Source organism: Diplotaxodon limnothrissa, linkage group LG12, assembly GCF_057381915.1.
Source record: "Diplotaxodon limnothrissa isolate DT_005_m linkage group LG12, D_limnothrissa_male_GT1.1, whole genome shotgun sequence".
Taxonomy (NCBI): Eukaryota; Metazoa; Chordata; class Actinopteri; order Cichliformes; family Cichlidae; genus Diplotaxodon; species Diplotaxodon limnothrissa.
In genome coordinates this window covers 17,019,548-17,039,479 of record NC_140607.1, presented here as the reverse complement: position 1 = coordinate 17,039,479, position 19,932 = coordinate 17,019,548, and the positions used below count along the sequence as shown (strand labels likewise).

Below are 19,932 nucleotides of genomic sequence, written 5' to 3'. Positions count from 1 at the left end.
CTGTTAGCCTGCTAACCAACACAAGTGCAATGCACTAGTCAAATTTGGACACTGTCAAAAGAATATTCAAAACACATCCACATTACCAGCACCACACCCATCCTCCCTGCTAAGTATGTTGCAAATGTGGGATCTCAAATAAAAACACTAGGAGTGCTACCACCATGAAATTAAGAGTATTGCACCATAGTGATGAGTTTTGCTTTGTTCAGACAAATACTAGCCTGACTCCTATTAATACTTAGCTAATATGCTGAGATAAACATCTTGAAATAATTGTAGGGAGAAGAATAGAAAAGTAAAAAAGCTAAAACAGTGGAGGGATTAAAGCAGGGTGTGACAAGTGAGTACTGAGAAACTTAAGCCTGTAGTCAAATCATCAGGTGCTTGCAGTTGGCAACCAATACCGATTTACAGATATACAGATATATACAGATTTTTAGCTAAAATATGGCTTTAACACATAAAGTGCAGGGTTATTCAGTGAAGTCAAAGTCAGATTTATTCATATAGCACATTTAAAAAACAACTTAGTATTTATTAGTATTTAGTATTTATTTATTTATTGTCATTGTCAAGAACAATGAAATTGCGTTTGGGGCTTCCATACAACCCAAAAAAAAGAAGAAAATAATAAATAAATACCCCTTAAAACCCAAGTGTACATATTTAACCCAGTGTGACTCCAATGCAATAAGACAATCCTTAGCAATAATGTTCGTAGAAATTCAGACAAAGACCTGAGAAACATGACAAAATACAACAATGCAACCCATTCAATATTATTGTACTGTGAGATATGATATCAGATATGATAGTTATCTATTTAAGAAAGAGGGGGGGGGGGGGCAGGAGGGGGAAGAGAATAAAGATATGATGCACCAATGCAGACCAGTTCATTGCTATTAAGAAGTTGGATATGGTTATTGTCCGTGAGAGGGGGGCAGAGAGTTCAGGAGCCTCACAGCCTGTGGATACAGGCTGTTGGCCAGTCTGGATGTTCTGGCCTGTATAGACCTGTACCTTCTCCCTGAGGGCAGCAGATGGAAAAGGTGGCGCGCAGGGTGATGTTGGTCCCGCAGGATACTGTGCACCCTCCTCAGACAGCGAGTGGGGAAGATATTACTGATCTCTGGCAGACTTGTTCCAATAATTCTGCCAGCTTCTTTCACCACCCGCTGGAGTGCTTGCTGATCGGCCTTGGTGCAGCTGGGGAACCACACTAGAAATCCATACGTCAGAACGCTGCTGATGGCACAGTTGTAGAAGTTCAACATCAGAGATCTGGGAATGTGTGCGCTCCGCAGTCTCCTCAGGTAGTAGAGGCGCTGTTGGGCCTTCCGTACAACTGAGGTGATATGGTTGCCCCAGGACAGGTCCTCGGTCACAGTTACCCCCAAGAATTTAAAACTGCTCACCCTCTCCACCGCCTCACTGCCAATGAAGAGAGGCAGATGGTTGTTATGACCCCTCTTCCGGAAATCTACAATGATCTCCTTGGTCTTTTTGGTGTTTAAGACCAAGTTATTGTCGTGGCACCATGACTCTAGTTGTTGCACCTCTGTCCTATAGTTTGTCTCATCATTGTTGGATATAAGTCCGAGCACTGTAGTGTCATCTGCAAACTTAACAATGAGATTGGACGCGCAGGAGGAAATACAGTCATGGGTGAAGAGAGTGTATAGCAGAGGGCTCAGAACACACCCCTGAGGGGCACCGGTGTTGACCACAAGGGTGGAAGAGGTGTTCTTACCCACTCTGACACTCTGTCTACGGTTAGTGAGGAAGTCCACAATCCAGTTGCACAGAGAGGAGTTAAGTCCCAGTTGGTGGAGTTTGGGACGGAGTTTGTATGGCCGGATGGTATTAAAAGCCGAGCTGTAGTCTACAAAGAGGAGCCGTGCATAGGTATTCCTGTGTTCCAAGTGCTTCAGTAATGTGTGCAGCACTGTGGCGATCGCATCCTCGGTTGACCGGTTCTCCCTGTATGCAAACTGGTGCGAGTCCAGGGATGGTGGAAAAGCAGCTCTGATGTGTTTAATGACCAGTCTCTCCAGGCATTTGGCGGGAATGGGGGTGAGTGCCACAGGTCTGAAATCGTTCAGACATGTGACATTTGACTGTTTTGGGATGGGAACGATGGTTGCTGCTTTGAAACAGGATGGTACCAGTGAACAGGACAACGAGGTGTTATATATAGAGGTGAAGACGTCCGCCAGGTCCGCAGCACAGTCTTTTAGCACCCGGCCCAGCACTGTTGACCAAAGTGCTGTACATTTAAAATAATCAAAGGAGATAAAAACATAGGAAGACATGACAAAATTTAAGAAAAGAAGCATAAAATGAGAAGATTTGAGTCAGAAAAAAGACAAATAAAAGTAGTACAAACTCATTCTGATTTAAAAGCAAAGGAATAAAAGTGGGTTAACAAGAAAAAAGGGGTTTTTAAACTGTCTAATGTTGGGGAGGTCCTGATGTGAGGGGGCAGTTTGTTCCACAGTTTAGGAGCAGTCACAGCAAAGGCCCGATCACCTCTGTGCTTCAATCTGGACTTTGGGACAGCTAGGAGCATTTGATCCGCAGACCTCAATGATCTTGCAGGAGTGTACCAGTTCAAAAGATCAGAAAGGTATGAGGGTGCTAACCTGTGCAATGGCTTAAAAACGAATAATGAAATCTTAAAATCAATTTGAAAACTGACTGGAAGCCAGTGTAAGGATGCTAGTATGGGAGATATGTGGTCTTGCTTGCTCTGCCAGTTAGTAACCGTGCAGCAGTCGGCTAACTGATGACAGACTGACGCCTGAGTAAACACTCAGGTATCAACAAAAATCGAGGCGAGATGAAATGAAGGCACGGCTAGCTCTCTCAAAGTCTCTGAAACAGAAGAATGGCTTCACTTTTGCAAGCAGCCGGAGATGAAAGAAACTGGTTTTGATTACAGTACTGATCTGTTTATGAAACATTAGATTAATAACTAACTCCACATTGCATTATCAAAGAATGTAAAAGACATTTTTATTAGGCTCACGATACCTGTGATGCTGTGTATGTGTGTGTGTGTCTTGAAGTGAAAAGTGCAGGGTCACAGAAGATAAACATAATAAATTTTACAGCTACATGAGGCGTAAAAGCTGTTTTTACGATGATTTGAAGGGAACATCAGATTCAAAATTACACTGTTGAGTCACTCTCCTTACAGTCTGCATGAAAGGTGTTATGTAGGACAGAGTGTACAGTTCTCTTCACAAGTAGGATGGAAACACAGGACACGGGCCCAGGTTTGCACAAAAACCCCTCACTTAGGTGCCACATCCACCACACTGTCATTTCCACCCTGCTCTAACTTCTGCTCCTTATCACATAGTATTTTTATTTATTTAGCTCTATCATACTTTTTTAGTGCTTTCTTCGCTGTTGGCCTTGGTCACGGCCTCTGATGCATTATTATTTCACACTTCATCTCGGTTTGCCTTATGTGGACAAACTGTCTACAAACACGTGTAGGTTAAATAAAAACAACTTTTTTCTATCTTCCATCTATCAATTTCTATCGTCTATCTTTCCCATTTCTTTCTTTCTCTCTCTCTCTGGCTTTAGTGTGTCTTGCACATCTGTCTCCATCTCCTCCCTCCCTGGTTAGACTTTTTCCAACCATGTAAGCACATTCCTGTCTGTGGACGGGCCAGAGCTCCCACAGTAAGAACAGGTTCCCAGAGCCGAGTTGAGACGAACTGCAAAATGCTGACTGACTGTTTGGCTTTGTACCACTAAGTAGAAGCAAAGAGCCTGTGTGGCTGTGCATGTGTGTGTGTGTGTGTGTTCATATTATGCATAAGCAGACATGAATTCATATGCAATCCTCTGCAAAAGCTTTGTGTTTCAGAGAAGCTCAATGATGTCATGGCTATCTTTCTTTCTGTACAACAAACACACGCTGCTTTCCTCCACAGGCAAGCAGACAGGCTCAAGTTCAAATTTGACCAGTGCAGCGTTCTTGGTGTGAGAAGACAAACTGAGAAGTGAGCATGCACAGAAGGAAAACAACCAGAAAGAAACTCGAGATTGTGCTAACATTAAGGTCACAGAGAAGTCACCAGCTGTAATAACAACAAGCAGGAGTAAGCGTGTGTTGAGTGCATCTAGTTACAGCTAGGAGTAATGACCAAAGGAAAAAAAATAATACTAAAAACAAGATGATAAAAACAATCAGCTGTTAAAGTACAATGTCCAAATAAGGATGTGCATTTCAAGGCCATTACTAATAAAGATATGACAAATATAAGCATGCGCTTAGCATACAAATAAAGCAGCAACACTCAAACACACAAAGTAAATAAAACAATATTAAGTAATTAAACATTATCCATCATTTATTTGTGTTTCCATACTGCTGACCAATCAATGCTAAAAGTGGAGCCGGGGAACATTAAGTGCCATAAAACTGCAACAATAATAGTTATTCATTCAACTTAAAGTCTGGTCACTTGCGCAACACAAGAACATAAAGTCTTTCTAACACAAGATAAGGGTTCACTGTTGTGCTTCTGATATGCACTGTTGTACCTTTTGTTCGTTTATTATTATTCGCTGCCCTGCATTGGCAGAACTCCAGACTTTCTCAAATCTGTTGATGGGGAGGAACATAAATGAAAGCCCACCAACGCACTTCCTTGATTTCACTGACGTCAGAAGTTCTGCTAAATTTCACACAGTCCTGTGAATTTTACATGTGCGGTTCTCATAATCTTGCATGCACGCGCGCAGGCATGCAGGCACAAACACACAGACAGACACAGATTACTTGTTAGCTTATCTCATCGGTTGTTGCTTCACTAAGGAATTTGAAAACATGCACATGGCGTTCATTGTCAAAATAGCATCAGCAGTCCAGCAGGTTCTGCACGAATCTCAGCTGGCTGGGAAAGTCAAGGTTGAGTTTACTCTAAGTGCTTAATATGAATAGTTATTATTTGGATTACTGCAGAAGCACACACAGAGCCTGCAAGCAGTGGACAAATAATAGGGATAATTATTGACTGTCATGATTGTCATGCTGCTGCATAGTGCAGGGTTCAGTTCCTGTTGTTTTAAGTCAACTCATACAACCTTTAAGTAATTCCGGGAAATGAGCAGAAGGGTAGCCTGTGTTTACAGCAATAAATATATTCTCCCATAATTGTTTTATTCTTCTTTGGACTTTAGACATATTGAGACACTGACAACAGCAGAGTACACTGCAAACACTGGAGTATACAATGTGCACTAAAGTGTGTTTGTGGGCATGTTATGTTTATATGTGCATGTAGATATGTACAATTGTGTATGTATGTACAGTATAGGTCAAAAGTTTAGGCTATTGTGAATCATCACACATTACAGTATCATATTTCAAACATAAATGTTTGTCCAATTTACTCTATTTTCTTTCGCTTTCCTCACAAAAAACTGCTCATGTGAAGTACAAATCCTACAGGCTGGCCCTTTGCCTCAGCCTGGTTTGTGAATGAGAAAGTGCTGTTCCTTTTTGAATAATGCACACATACCTGCAACTCAGTAAAGCATCTACACTGCCTCAACACTCCTGCACAGTTTGCGGGCAAGCTGCTTGCCAACAAAAGAACTGGCACTAATTCAGGCTTGGCTTTGTCACCGGAGAGCCTTGACTGAGCAAAACAAGCTAAAGCCTGCTGATTCCCACTGATGGCCATTGATTGCAGCCCCAATGATCAGCAAGTAAAGTGGTTTGGCTGAATCTTCATGTGTGGCCAAAGGGACTAACTGCACTGTATAAACAGAGCTGATTTGTACGGGTCATAAATCCATGATGGATGTGTGTGTGTGTGCAAACAAGAATTCTGAATAATCTACAAGTTGGAAATGTACAAGTTTGCACACCTACTACTACATTGTACTGATGGGTGTTTTTGTGTGTGCTAGATAACTGAAAGTTCGCACTTTCTGCAAAAACCCTAAATCTGTTTTTGTCTCCAGCAAACAGCAAACTGGAAAATAGGGGATGAAAGCTTCTGCCCAAAATAAGGGTATGTTGTTTGTAGCTTCGTTCCAGAGGGACATCCTAGTGGTGTTTGTACATGTCCACGAAAGAAAGAAATTGGGTGTGACTGAGTGTAAATGCAGATGTAACTCTCATGATCTCTTTGTGGTAACAGCAAGTGGTAAAATAATAAAATCTCTGCTTATGCATACATTAATATATTTGTGTGTGTTTGTGTGTGTAGTCACATATTTGGTTTTTACCTGTGCTGTTAGTCCGTCCACGGTAAATGTCATCGTAGGCCTTCCACTGCTCAGTAACTTGGTAGATGTGGATGAATACAACCACCACAGCAACAAGACAGATGAGAGGCACCAGCACTGCCGTGCACAGAGCTACATAGATGTTTGGGATAAAGCACCTAGAAGATAAGGAAAATAAGATGAAAGACACACTTACAAAACTTACAATAAGCCATCTTGCAACTAGGAAAAAAATCTCCAGTTGTCTGATGATTGCACTGAATTATTTTTATATTCTGCAAACAACTTCAAGTAGTTGCAGCAACAAGCGGGTTCCCCAGAGGTTGAACATGCAACATTCTCAACCTATGAGCTGCTTCTTTTGACTGCAAGGTGACTGCACGGGTTATCTGGTGGGAGGCAACTTATCTCCAAACAGTCAGGGTCCAAATCACACCAACTGCAATTACTCTCAGACAGAGTAGTGAAGGCTTGCAAATAACTGCTGTCTAATTTATAAAAGCAGACAGATTGGCGACATGTTGCAATTAACTTCTCTGCAACACATCTCTTTGGAGTGGGGGACTTAACATAGCTGGTTACCATCTGGTTGTATTGTAGTTATAGTCCTGTATAAGAGCGAAATGTTTGTCGTTTAGCAGTTAAATCATCATTTTGCAGCAACTATGTCACTATTTGTTATTTCTGTTTCTGTTGTGAGGTTCTGACTAGACTCTGAATATAAGCAGTTAATAAATATTTCTGTTTAATCTGAAATTTTCACACGGCTGCAATAATTTTGGCTGCTATTTCCAAACAGTGATCCTTTGTGTCACCATAGCATAAAGAACACATCTATCTCACAGATAACGTCTGGAAAAACTGAAAATATTAAACTGCTCTATATTTAATTTAATTTAATCATAACGCAACTCTTCTTTATACTTTGTTGCTTTGTGACACATCGGACACAACCACCGATAAATCCATCGGCAATTATAAGAATATATATCCATAGGGGTCACGTGATTTCCACTGTTCATCCTTTTTAACAGGTAAAGAAGAACTTTCTTTGGAGAATTATTAATACAATTTTTTTTAAAAATGTCAGTAAGAAGTTAGACTGTATAATACTGACAGTACCATCTCTATGCTGTTTTCCCGGTGAACCTCTTGAACTACCGTCTCAGGATCTTTCAGGCATGTTTATCTTTATTAAAGAAAACTGCGGTTTTCCTCTGGGAAAATCAACATCCTTGATATTTGTTGCCAAACAACTAGAACAACACTGATGTGACCACAACCTTTTCACAAAACACATTCACGCTCTGGTTCGGTGGGAGCATCAAATCAGACAGGACCTCCGCATGTTTGAGTGATTGCAGAAAAATAATTGGATCTGTCGTAGTCACAACATAAGATGAGCTATGCCAAATAAAGCGCTGGATCACCATGTCACAAAAAGACAGCCGGGCCCCTAGTCTAAATACAGTGGAAAATGGACAGCTGTACTGTTGGGGCCTTGCTAGGGGGATGACCTCTAACTATAGTGAAAGTCTCACAAGGATGGGAAATCCCAGGGATTCCTGAATTGAATGAAAAAAAAACATTACCCAGGGGTCTAACGCACCCATTTCTTAGCTTGAGAGAAAGAAAGTTAATCATGCCTTTTATGGAGGGTTTTCATCCAAAGGCTGCTGGGATTTTCTTTTAAATGTATACCACAGTAAGATCCTATGTTACCACTCTATGATAACATTTTTACTTAAATCATGTGATCACAAGACCCCATGTTTGGAAGATGCAACTTGAGACTACAAAAGGGTCAAAATATTCATGAGTGTAATCAGTCTCAAACTAGACTCATTCAAAACAAAATTTAATGCTGCTGAAATGTTTATGACCACTTTTGCTGAGCAGTTGTCCATGGGTGGTGAGAGAGGATTCAATGTTAAAGTTGGCTTTTTGTTTTCTTCCTTTTAAAGATGTACAACATATGATCCACAATAAAGATTAAAAAAGGCAGAAACCACAGGGACATTACAGTCACTCACTGCCTCACAATGTGATAACCATCAGAAGAGAGAAATCCTTAATATGCTCAATGCACATAGCTGGGGTTAAGTACAAACTGGTCTATATGAAAGACAATGTCCCAGCACAACAGTGATGGTAGAGGCATGGAAATGGTAACTTTACACCGTTCTGCACTTATTTATCCATAAATCTCCATATCTCTCTACTACAGCGTGAGTATAGTAGTGGAAAGCAAAAAGACAGAGTAAAAAAATGTGCTCCCATAAGCAATTAAGTCTAAAGGATACAAAGTCTATTGACACAAGGTGTGAGCTTAACACTTTTGTATGCAAGCAAGGCGAAACTGAAACGAGTGGTGAGAAAACAAGAGACTAGCTGTTAACACCGAAGAGGAGAGAGCGAAGGAGAGAAACAGAGCGAGAGAAGGAAAAGAAGTGAAAAGCTGCCTTATGTCCTCAAAGAGGAAGGTGTGCTCCTGGGAAACTGAATACTCCTCTATGTTCTTAAATCTCTCCTGTATGCGCTCACTGTTTCACACTCCCATCCACAGGAAACACCCACAGATACTTGATCCCAAGGATAACAGGCACACCTTAGACCATTGACTTATTATAGATGTGGTTTAGGAGTTTCAGCTTCATACTTCTTTGACTATTATTGAACATTTGTTCACAAATGAAAGACATGGAAGACGGATGCACATAAAGACACGGGCAACTCACCTGTGTTGGGACCTTTGTACGTGTTTTTTGTACACAGTGATTTCTTCTATTGTTTCTGTGCTTTAGGTAATTTAAGGGAAACAGCTATATAAGGCTCTGTATGGCGCGATTTCTCAAAGACTCCACCTCCGAGACTGAAGTTTTTCAGTGTGGGGAGAGGCATGCAAACAAACATGAGACGTTCATTCATTCAGTCATTTGATTGGGCAGGCTCACTGGCTCTGTTTGCTCTACCTAGTCTGAAGTGGAATTTCCCTAAGCTTAAAAAAGAAACTGAAATCACTGTAAACGACTCATACCAGTTTAACAAATACTCTCCTAAGTGTACTTACGATTCACTGGATACATGCCATCAGTTCAAAAAGACCACTTGTGTGTGTATTTACATGTGTTGCTAACTCACACGTCGCCTTGCACCAGTCCATATACTTCATGTATTTTCCATCCAAAGCCACCAAGTAACACGATGACCAGGACGATGATGACCAAAGCAGGAAGTCCCCACCCCAGGAGGAAGTAGAGCAGGTATCGGCGTTCTGTGTGCTCATCATTCATCACGAGCACTTGCCAGAAGTTCACCGCCTGAGAAAACAGTTTGAGAAAACAACTTATTCACGGGGATATAAAAATAAAAAAGTAACTTTTACAGACTATGAAATGTATCTTAAACTTATCGCAGCACAATAAATAAAAGGGGGAGAAAAGGCTCGACATCTTCCCCTTTGATGATTTTTAAACCTTCCTCGGTTGTGTGCACATTTGGTCTTTATAGTCAGTAAAACACAAAAACACACAAGTATATCCATCCGCATATCACACCCAAAAATATCTATGTTTGCTTAGTTATCTAGAAGGCTTTTATAGTCTCATCTATCTGCTTTACTAAGCCATCCACTGTTGCATAACTGGCTTATGTGAACACCTGTTGACAGCAAGCAGACGATGTCTTATCCTCATGTGAAGCACACTAACACTTCATTTTCTCTTTCACATTTCGCTCATATATGGTGCGTTACGAGCTGTTTTACAAGCTTTAAGCCATCTAACATACATAAAAAACAAAAGTCTATAAAGTATTACATTTGAACATGAAAAAAAGGAAATGCTATTAAAATTTATGCAACAGGTCAACAGCTGTAATGAATAACAGCTGATAATGTCTATCTGTTTGCAAGCACTTGAGCAGCACATTTGCAAAGAGGAAGATGTGATGCAACTAATGACACAAGGTCAAATGATGTTGACCTCTCCCTATGATTACTCTGCTCAACCTCTTCCGTAACAATATTGTATAACCACTGACCCAAAAAGACCTTGCTTCATAACCACACCAACATGAACACAAACCCACAAACACAGATGCAGCAGATGCAGCAAACAAGACTGTACGGTTCCCGTTGTGTAACAGCTCGACTCCCCTGAGATAATACAATGATGTCAGTCAGATTCAAGAAGTGTTATTCACTGGCTGTGAGAAAACTGCAGTCATTGTGGTACAGTAAAGGGATTATGGGCAACTTTGTGCTGAGCTGTTGTTTTGCAGTGGCTATATCACTCATGGAGCCACAATAATAGGTTGGCTCAATCTCACCGCAGAAAAAAATGCAGTATTTTTTAAATATTTACTTGCAGTTATGTTTGATTGTGCAGATCATGTTGGGACTACTTCACCAAGTTTTTAGATATGAGCTATATTTAGTTTCCACAGTGCAAATAAAGCCAAAACCGCAAGTTACCACTGAAGGTAAATACCAGTTGTAAATTGGTCACATGAACCATTGGTGTTGTATTAAAAGTCCCAAATGACTGGATGACTAATTGGCGAGGAGACAGGACAGGCATTATCACATAAAGATATTATTTAGCAAGCTAGAAATGTGTCATCCTGGCTTCACTAGCTAGCTCAGGAAAAATCCCAGAAATCCTAATCCTGATGCCTTTAAGACTTTTTTAATAATGTGCAATTTTTAGTAAGCTGATGTTAACTGCAAACCTCTGCATTCAACACATAGCTGCTCTGGACAGTGGCCACATTATTGTGTGTTTTCAAGCTTTATGCCAGTGCATATTCCCCTGATCAGGTTTTGGACGTGCCCGTTCTCACTACTCTCAATTACACACACTCACACTGCTGTTATTGATTCAGGTCTTTGTCATGCCCTGAGATGGGCTGCTGGCGCCCACTCATATAAGCCACTTATCTGAAAGCAGCTACCTGATCTGAGGGAAACTTGAGTGGTGAGACATCACTGGGGTCAATGCAGAGATGTTGGTGAGGATGGAAGGGTCTCGGTTCCTCGCATCAGTGAAAGCCAAGGTGGCGGTAATATTTTTCTTGTCAGCTACATTCACAGTTAGAGTTGACATTTATGAAATAACAAGATATTTTTTGAAGGGGTGTTAAAGAACAATGCCATGGTCCTGGCCTTTACGTTGTATTACTTTTTCTTCCTCTCTTCCTTTTGTCCTGCTTTGTTTGCCCGTCTTTTTTGAAATTGTGCTTCTAATGAATAACACTTCCTTACCTTTGTAACATATCTGCCTTTTCTATCACACAGTCTGGCTCTCTATTTAAATTCAACCTTAACGAACAGGGCATGTTATGAAACAAAACAAATCTGTGAGTGAGTATATAAATAAACCAACAAAAGCCTAAGTGTTTTTTCTTCATGCTTCATTAATCCTCCTATTTGAATTCTTTACAGGGTGAATCACTGTTTGTGTCCTTCACTCGATCCAGTCAGCTGTTACCCTACTAACTACTACCATGTGTGTCTAAAACCAGCTTGAACGTCACAACCAATTTTATTTGAGCTCCAGATCTGCCCATCCAAATTCTAACACCGCTTAAGCCACATGAAAGCCTTCGGCCTGAGACTTTATCCCTTAAAATCTCCCAGAAGTCATAGTAAACAATCAGATATGAGAAAAAGCCCACTGCGTCCAACACGTACGCCGTTGCATGGTTCCAGTATTACCCTGCTGTGGTCAGCTTATGCCACAGCTAATCTTATAATACTTTACCAATAACATTATTACATACTATGTTCCCTATGTAAACACTGGTTATGTTCACGTACGCATGTCACATGTTACAAAAGGTTGAAGATTGATGAGAACAAGGCAAATGTTATGCAAGAGAAGGACAACAGGTGGGAAAAGATGGGTAGATGGGGAAGTTCATTTAGGGATACCATTCCTATTGGTAACATGTGTCTTATGTGACGGTATTTTTGTTACTGTGAATTCAGTTTGACTCATAATAGCATAAATTGTGATTTATGATGGTGATAAATCTCATTTCCCTTCTTAAAAAAACAAAAAATGACAACAACTGAGCCTGAGCCTTCAGCTTGATTGTCATCAAGTGGATTTAAGATTGTTTGGAAGAATTACACAACAAATACATATGTATGGCACAGACAAATAATATAGATAAAGTTATTGTCTAATGTCTGTCAAATCTATTTAATCAGGTTATATTTCAAAAATTACAAATAAATAAACAAACATCCAAGGATTTCCTGTATTACGCAACTACCTTTGTTTCTTTGCAGTTCAGGACTCGTTAGGAGGCGGATTACTTAGGAAAAGGATTTATCACAGCAGCAGCACTAAAGCTGCTGATGAAACCTCTCCCTGCATTCCTTTGCTATTGCAGCAGGTCATAAGTCATCAATAAACTCTTTCCAGGATTACAACTACAATTACAATGCACAGATGTATGTTTACAGTCTTCATGTTCCTAAAAATCCTGGGTGGCTTTGGTGTTGACCAATATAATGCAAAGAAAGAAATAAGAGAATAAGAAGGTCTTGTTAAGAAAGAGCTGTTTAGGGTCCTTGTAAGGTATTATAAGGTGATCCTGGGCAAAGGGTATGCCAGTGCAGTGTACTGGTAACTTTATGACTGCCCCAGTAGATGTGGTAAAACAATCAAATTTCACTGCCTGTTGCACATAAACCAAATGCCATATGTATGAAATAAAAAGAAAGAATAGGAACCTTGGCAATGCCAAATTATGAGATAAAATAGGCAGGAGGAAGGTGGAGAATCATATTTAAACAGACAGCACAGACGTCCCAAAGGACCTAAGCTCGGTCATTCTCGACCACAATCGGTTGCATGTCCCATTTTGACTTCAGCACTTCCAGGCAGTACTCATGGCAGATGTTTCTATATGCTATACTGGCAACTTGGTTATGGCGTCCCATGCATACCCTGCCTGCTAGCATCTTTCACACTGCTGTTATGTGCTGGATTGCCTCAGGGGCATCTTTTTACAGCCTGCATCTGGGGTCTTGCTTGGTGTGGTAGATCCCAGCTTCTATTTATGTTGTGCTCCGAGCTTGATCCTGTGCTGCGATGATTAGTGCTTCTGTGCTGTCTTTCAGTCCAGCCACTGGTGGGATCTCTGGATCCAGCCACTTCTTCTATCTGCTGGTACATACTGTGCAGGGGCCTGTCCTTCCGTGATGGTTGTTCTCCATCTCCACTTCTTTCTTGGGTTTCTATTGCCTGAGGTATTCACTAAGCACATGGTCTGTTGTGGCTATTTTCCGTAAAGTGTCACAGTGCAGGATTTGGGGTGAAACCCACCATATGTGGTCAGGAGCCTCCTTGTCTTCATGTCAGTGGCTTCCTTTGGCCAGTTTATTATCCCAGCAGGGTATCTGATCATGGGCAGGGCATATGTGTTGTTCTTCCCATTCAGCGGACTCCTCAGGACTCGCCTTACCCTCTGCAGGTACTTGGTGGTTGCAGCTTTCTTAGGCGCCTCTTCGTGTTTCCCATTTGCCTGTGGGATTCCCAGGTACTTGTAGCTGTCCTTAGTGTCTGCAATGTTGCCTTCTGGTAGTGAGATCCCCTCAGTTCTGAGTATGTTCCATCTCTTTGTTACCATCTGCCTACACTCCAGTCCAAATGACATTCACATTCACATGTTATTACTATAGATCCTAGTGTTGTGGATCAGTGAATCAATGTGTCGTTCACTATTGGCATACAGCTTGACGTCATCCATGGCGCCTGATGATTGTTCTATTCCGTAGTGGGTATCTGTAGCCAATCTTGTCAATGACACTTGATGGTGACATGTGCTATAGGCTTGAAGTTGGCCTCTAGTGTTGTTCACCACATCCCCATTGAGTTCCTGATGAAGGCTCCAAACTGTTTTTCCAATCGGGTATTCCTTGCCAATTCCTTTTTGTGCCCTGTTTATGTATTGAGCCATGTGCCACTATGATGTCTGACAGGAGCTTCCACGTGGTACTGAGGCAGGTAATTGGATGGGACTGGTCCTTTCTGGAGATCCTTGGGGATTAGGACTGTTTGGCCTTCGGTTAGCTATTCTGGGTGTCTCTCGTCAATTAGCAGAGTATGCCTTGGTTCTTTGGAGCGGTTTATTCCCCTGGCTTCTGTCTCTCTGGTATACCTCTTCAAGTGAGGTCAGCTGCTCTTGCACCTAACGCTCCTTCAGTCATACTTGGTACCCAGTCTTGGGTGACCTGACGTCCTTTCTCCCCCTTGCCGTAGCACATGTGTTGTATCTCATCGATCTTCAGTTGTCATAGCAGTCGCTTCTTCCAAATGTTGTTTACACAAATGCAAAAGGCAGTTACAGAAAGATACATTTTTTCCACTTGTCAGAAATCAAAAGTGTTTTTTTTTTCCTCCTCACATGTATCTAGTGTTCACTGTGAACCTATCATTACCTGTATGAGCATCCAAAAGAACTGACTGAGATGGAAATAATGAGAGAAGAGCGCCAGAGTAGCACAGCTGTCCTCTGAAAACACTTGGCCACGGAAAGCTGACACCAGGAAACAAATCTGCAGACAAACATGATAAAAAGAGAAACACACATTTGAAATAGTTTAGTATTGTCTTTAACTCAACTTTTCATCCTTGTGACTATAAAGACAAAGCAACAAGTTTTCATTTCAACTACTGCATATGCAGATTTTACACAACACAGTCAGATTTTGCATGCCTGCCAAACTGACACCCACACAGGCTGAGTGCAGTGTCAGCAGTCCACATTGAGCATGAGGCCATTTATTGCCTGTTATATAGTGTATACATTTTTAAAGAAGACTGCAGGACTCTGATATGCACACCTCCCAAAGAGAGATATCCCATCCTGCGGACCTGTTACATCACCTTGCAGCAAGCTCTGAAGGCGGAAGGAAAAGTAAAAGCATCTACAACACTGATAAATATGTTTTGTCATATCGTCCTTTCATCCCACACGCACACAAAGAATGCAAAAATGTGTGGGTGATGCACGTTACAAAAACAGCTTGTGGAAAGTGTGCATATGTGTGTGTGTGAGAGAGAGCGAGCAAGAGAAGGCAAAAGAGACAGCAGCAAGGGAGAGCGAGTTTCATAAGCATGAATGCAATGGGGCAAAAATGCAATCTATATGACTAGAGGCAGGATTGTGTCGAAAACCCATGAGGACAGCACAAAATACTGCTGCTCTGTTGTCCATCAGAAAGTTTTATTAAACTCTAGTGCCAAAGCGGCCGGGTGATTGTTACATAACCTGCAGCCTGTCGGATCACTGCCAGTGCCATGGACCAGATAGGGGGTGAATGGACGACAGCAGGAGTTGAGAGTTGTGGGAAGAATGATAACTTGGTCTCAAGTGTTGCCTACATTTTCATTATTGTCAACAAACAAGTAGCAAAAACGGCTTTAGGTAATAAGAAAGGTGTCTGCTGAATAAATTTCAATTTTAACTAGCATCTAATCTTTGAGTAATTAGGTCTGACTTTAACAGTCACAGTTTTTACAGATCAGATACCAGATACAGATATCTACCTCTCTGAAACACCTCAGTGTATACTGATACTACAATATACATTATATATAGACCGTGCGCTTTAGTAAGCCAGTAGCACTCTGTGGTTTCATTGATTTCATCACGTCAGTCTGTACAGTTACCGCATAAGCATGGTGAAACCTGTTTTCCAAACTCATTGACCCACAGCTTATACTTGTTGCCTTTTAGATGACACCACAAATACTGCATGTTTAAATAGGCTGACGTCATGCAGTCACTTCTCGAATGTCTATTCTTTATAGGTTTTCCACTGAAATTTTGGTCGGTCATATTTTCTAACTTTTTGTTAACCTAGGAAATCCCAAAATGTCCATTTCTGGATTTTCCAGCACTTCCCAACCCTGTCTGCATCCTCTTGCTGAGCGAGAGGAAAAGTCAGTCCCTATTTTAAGGAAACTAAGAATCATAAGTCACTTTCTCATTGGTACACCAAGCCCTGGAGGGTGTGTATGTGGATAGGATGGCATAGGAAGGAAATTCGTGCATGAGCTACCAGGAATGATGCCTGAATCAACAAGCTGTTTGGGTAGCTTATGGGAAAAAACAGGGTTAGGTATTTTTAGCAGAGTTATGCTTATGTCGCCTAAAAGCAAAATGATGGGGGAAAATTACCAAATGCTTAAAATCTGCAAGATATAAAATCATGAGCCAACGTGATGTAGATATATGCACCAAGATTATAACTTTGAAAAACCAAGCAGAGTAACAATAAATACTAAACATTCTCTTTAATGTGTACTTCAGTTTATCAGCAGCTGTGATAGCACAGGTAATATTGTTTTCACCTTGAGTGTGTGAGTTTGTATGCATCATCATGGCAAAATTGGAATAGATAACTTTTTTTTTGTAAATAATTTAGTAGGTGCTTACATGTTGAGACATTGGAGCTGTGATTGTGTAGCTAAGATGTTGCTTTCGCCATTTGTGTGGACAAATGATGGTTCAAGAGACACCACAGAGGTGATTCAAATATCTGGGAGAAAACTGCAAACGTACAAAATAAAGTCACAAAACTTCACAAGTACGTAGCTGGAATCGAAATAAACAGCCTGCTGGGAGATGGGTGTGGCCTGACCATAGGTACTAAGCAAAAAGTGCCAGAGCAAGAAGGGCAAGAGTGACTAGAAAGTATAATTACCTCGTGTAATAACGTGAGGTCCAAGGCCTCACTGGCATCTTGGCTATGTTCATTGTAAGAGTTTCATGATTTTTTAGGTCAGATTCTGTGTCCGTTTCATGCAATAATACAGCTTTGACCAATGAATCCACACAAGTTTACCATAGCCTTTTGTGAAATAGCTTAATAGTCGCAGGAAGTGAACCTAATGGCAGGCGGTGACAAAATGACAGGTACAGAGAAACAGCTATGTATGGGGGAAAGGCAAAGGACTGAAATGAACATATGCAGTGCTTTGAACATGTAACTGCCTCTTAGAAATGCACGAGGCTCTGTTTTTGTACTGTTCTTGTTCTCAACAACAGAAGCGAGGTAAAAGCAACCACTCTGAATAAGTTAAAGATTTGATTTGATTAGAACTCGTCTGTTTTTTATCTGCCTTGTCCAACAGGCATTCAGTAGGTAGTAGTACAAACAGATACACACAAGCACATGAGGAGCAGGCTCTCTTTTTTGCTTTTGTTCTCACTCTATTGTTACCACTCAACAGGGACATATTAATACATCACACTTCATATCATGTGGTTGACAACTAACTCTTATGTAGGGCACTGAATCAAAGTTAGCTAAATCTGTCACGACTTGCTATGGTATTGTTCTCCGTGTTTTTGTGTTAGGTTTCACTTCCTTCGGCTCATTTTCCTGATTAGTATCTGTAACTGTCCTTACACCTGCTTCATCTCCCCTCGTTACCTGTGTATGCATATCTTGTCTGAGTCTCCCCTTGTCCTTTGTTTCATAATCCCTAGTGCTTGTGTGTTTTCTAGTTCCACGTTTCCCAGGAGATTCTTCGCGTTTGAATCATCTGCGCCTGCTTAGTCGCTGTCTATTTTGTATTTTAGGTGAAGAGTTCAGCATTAAAGCTGCTTTTTGAGTTCATGTTCTTTCTCCCAAGTCCTGCATTTGAATCCACATCTTGCCTGCCACACAGCCGCACCCTGACGCTTACAGTGTTTTAATCATTATGATTACTCCCCTTATTATGTGGCCAAAGAAATTTTATTGGTAGGACCTGGGACCATTTCGTGGCCTTTCCATTTTTTAATTCCACGCCATTTCCACTGTGTTTAATGGAGTATAGCCAAATTTTCAAACATGTATTTTTTTCCCATTTTATTTTAAAATTTCAGTCTGAGTTTTTTAAATGAGCTTAAATGGCTGAATAAAAGGCATACATCCACTATCGAACCTCGTGGCCGATTTGTGCCCCATTGAAACCCATTATAAACGCTATTTTTCACGCCAGAAAAATTACGGTCAAAGGGATCGTCAGGTTTCCAGCTTAGGTTTCGTTTTGGACTACAGGCCTTAGAGTTGTAATTTTTTTATTTGTCCACCGGGTGGCGCCCTTGCTTCACATTTGACCTCTGCTGGAAAACAGCGGACTGCTTGGACAGACCTGCCGGAAATGAAGCCTCATTTCCGGCGTGCAGCAGCGGCTTCGCCCGCTGATCGTGCGGGACCATTTTTTGGTCCCTAGGACCATGAGAGGGTGCATTTTTTTTTTTTGTCAACAGGAAATGACGTATTTGTTGTCACGTGGTATCGGACGTGTGGGCTGGAAAAAGCAGTCCCCGGTGATCGTGCCCCGGTGATCGTCGCGACTTACCCCGGCAACATGCACTTATTTCGGCCTAGAGGAGGAGCATTTGCCGCCTGGAGACCATTTTCTGGTCCTGAAAAAAAAAATAAAAGGCGATCGAAATGACTCTTGGTGCCAATCTTTAGTCCATCTAAAGGCCTAATTATAATAACAATCAAATATTACTTCAAATGTTTTTTTGGGAAAATATTTAGTTTTTTAGTTTTTTTGTAATTTAAAGGGTTAAAACAACGAAAATATAATTAAAACTTTATATGAATATTTCAGGGAGAAGTAGTTTTAAAAGACTGACCAATTTAAAGTGAAAAAAAAATTAATATTTAATATTTTTATTGCACTTTTTGGGGAATTGTCCTTAGGCATGCATTTTTTAATGTGCTCCTGCAAAAAAAATAATGGCAGGTCAAAATGAATTTTGGTGCCAATCTTTGACCCATCTAAAGGCCTAATTATAATAACAATCAAATATTACTTCAAATGTTTTTTTTGGAAAATATTTAGTTTTTTTGTTTTTTGGGGCTAAAAAAACAGGGCGCTCATGTAATAAAACTGGGATTTAAAGGGTTAAAACAATGAAAATATAATTAAAAGTTGATATGGATATTTTAAGCAGAAGTAGTTTTAAAAGACTGACTAATTTAAAGTAGAAAAAAATATTGATATATAACATTTTTAGAGCACTTTTGGGGCGGGACCATTTTTGGTCCCGAGGTTCACGAAAGGATGGGATTTTGAGGTTTTACCAAGTTAAACTTGATGAGAGGAGTGATCATTTGGGTAGTAGTCACTGTTCAGATGGAAATCTTATAATGGGATTATAGCCAACTGTCAGAATGGTAATGAATCACTGGTTACATTAAACACAAACTATATTTATATTTTTTAATAGGATGCCTCTGTTACAGGGCTCAGTTTGTCATGGATAGCTATAACTAATTAGCTAACAGAAGTTAGCAAAGAAGGTATGAATGTCATTGTTCAGTCCACTCGCAGTGTGACCTACCAATATGGAATAGGTTGGTAGAGTAAGGGGAAGTGACAGGTGTGGACATGAAGTTTATCAGGTAGTTTATAAGCTACTGATCTGCTTTTTGTCTCCAGGCTCTTTTTTCCCCTATTGTGTAACACACTGGGAGTCAACCTGTCTAGACCCTCAGGCTATAGACTTATTCACAGCCGACACTGGGAGGTGATACAGGACTCTAAATACAAGTCCTGTCAGTGAAGTCTGTGCTGTGTGTGTGCTTGCATGTTCTTGTGTCTGATAAAACAGGAATCACCAAAGCTCACACACATCCAGCTGTCC

At 40.8% G+C, this 19,932-nt stretch overlaps 1 protein-coding gene across 3 annotated transcripts in view; it reads right to left on the bottom strand.

Annotated features, from left to right (window-relative positions):
• The window catches only part of adgrv1 (adhesion G protein-coupled receptor V1), a 119,802-nt gene that overhangs the window by 15,009 nt on the left and 84,861 nt on the right, over positions 1-19,932 (bottom strand). For all 3 annotated transcript variants that reach the window (XM_085367220.1, XM_085367222.1, XM_085367221.1), the window contains 3 exons: positions 14,714-14,830; positions 9,403-9,581; positions 6,262-6,419 (listed from right to left, as the gene is read on the bottom strand). In XM_085367220.1, coding sequence (XP_085223346.1) covers positions 6,262-6,419; positions 9,403-9,581; positions 14,714-14,830 — 454 coding nt within the window. The remainder of the gene's footprint in view (positions 1-6,261; positions 6,420-9,402; positions 9,582-14,713; positions 14,831-19,932) is intronic.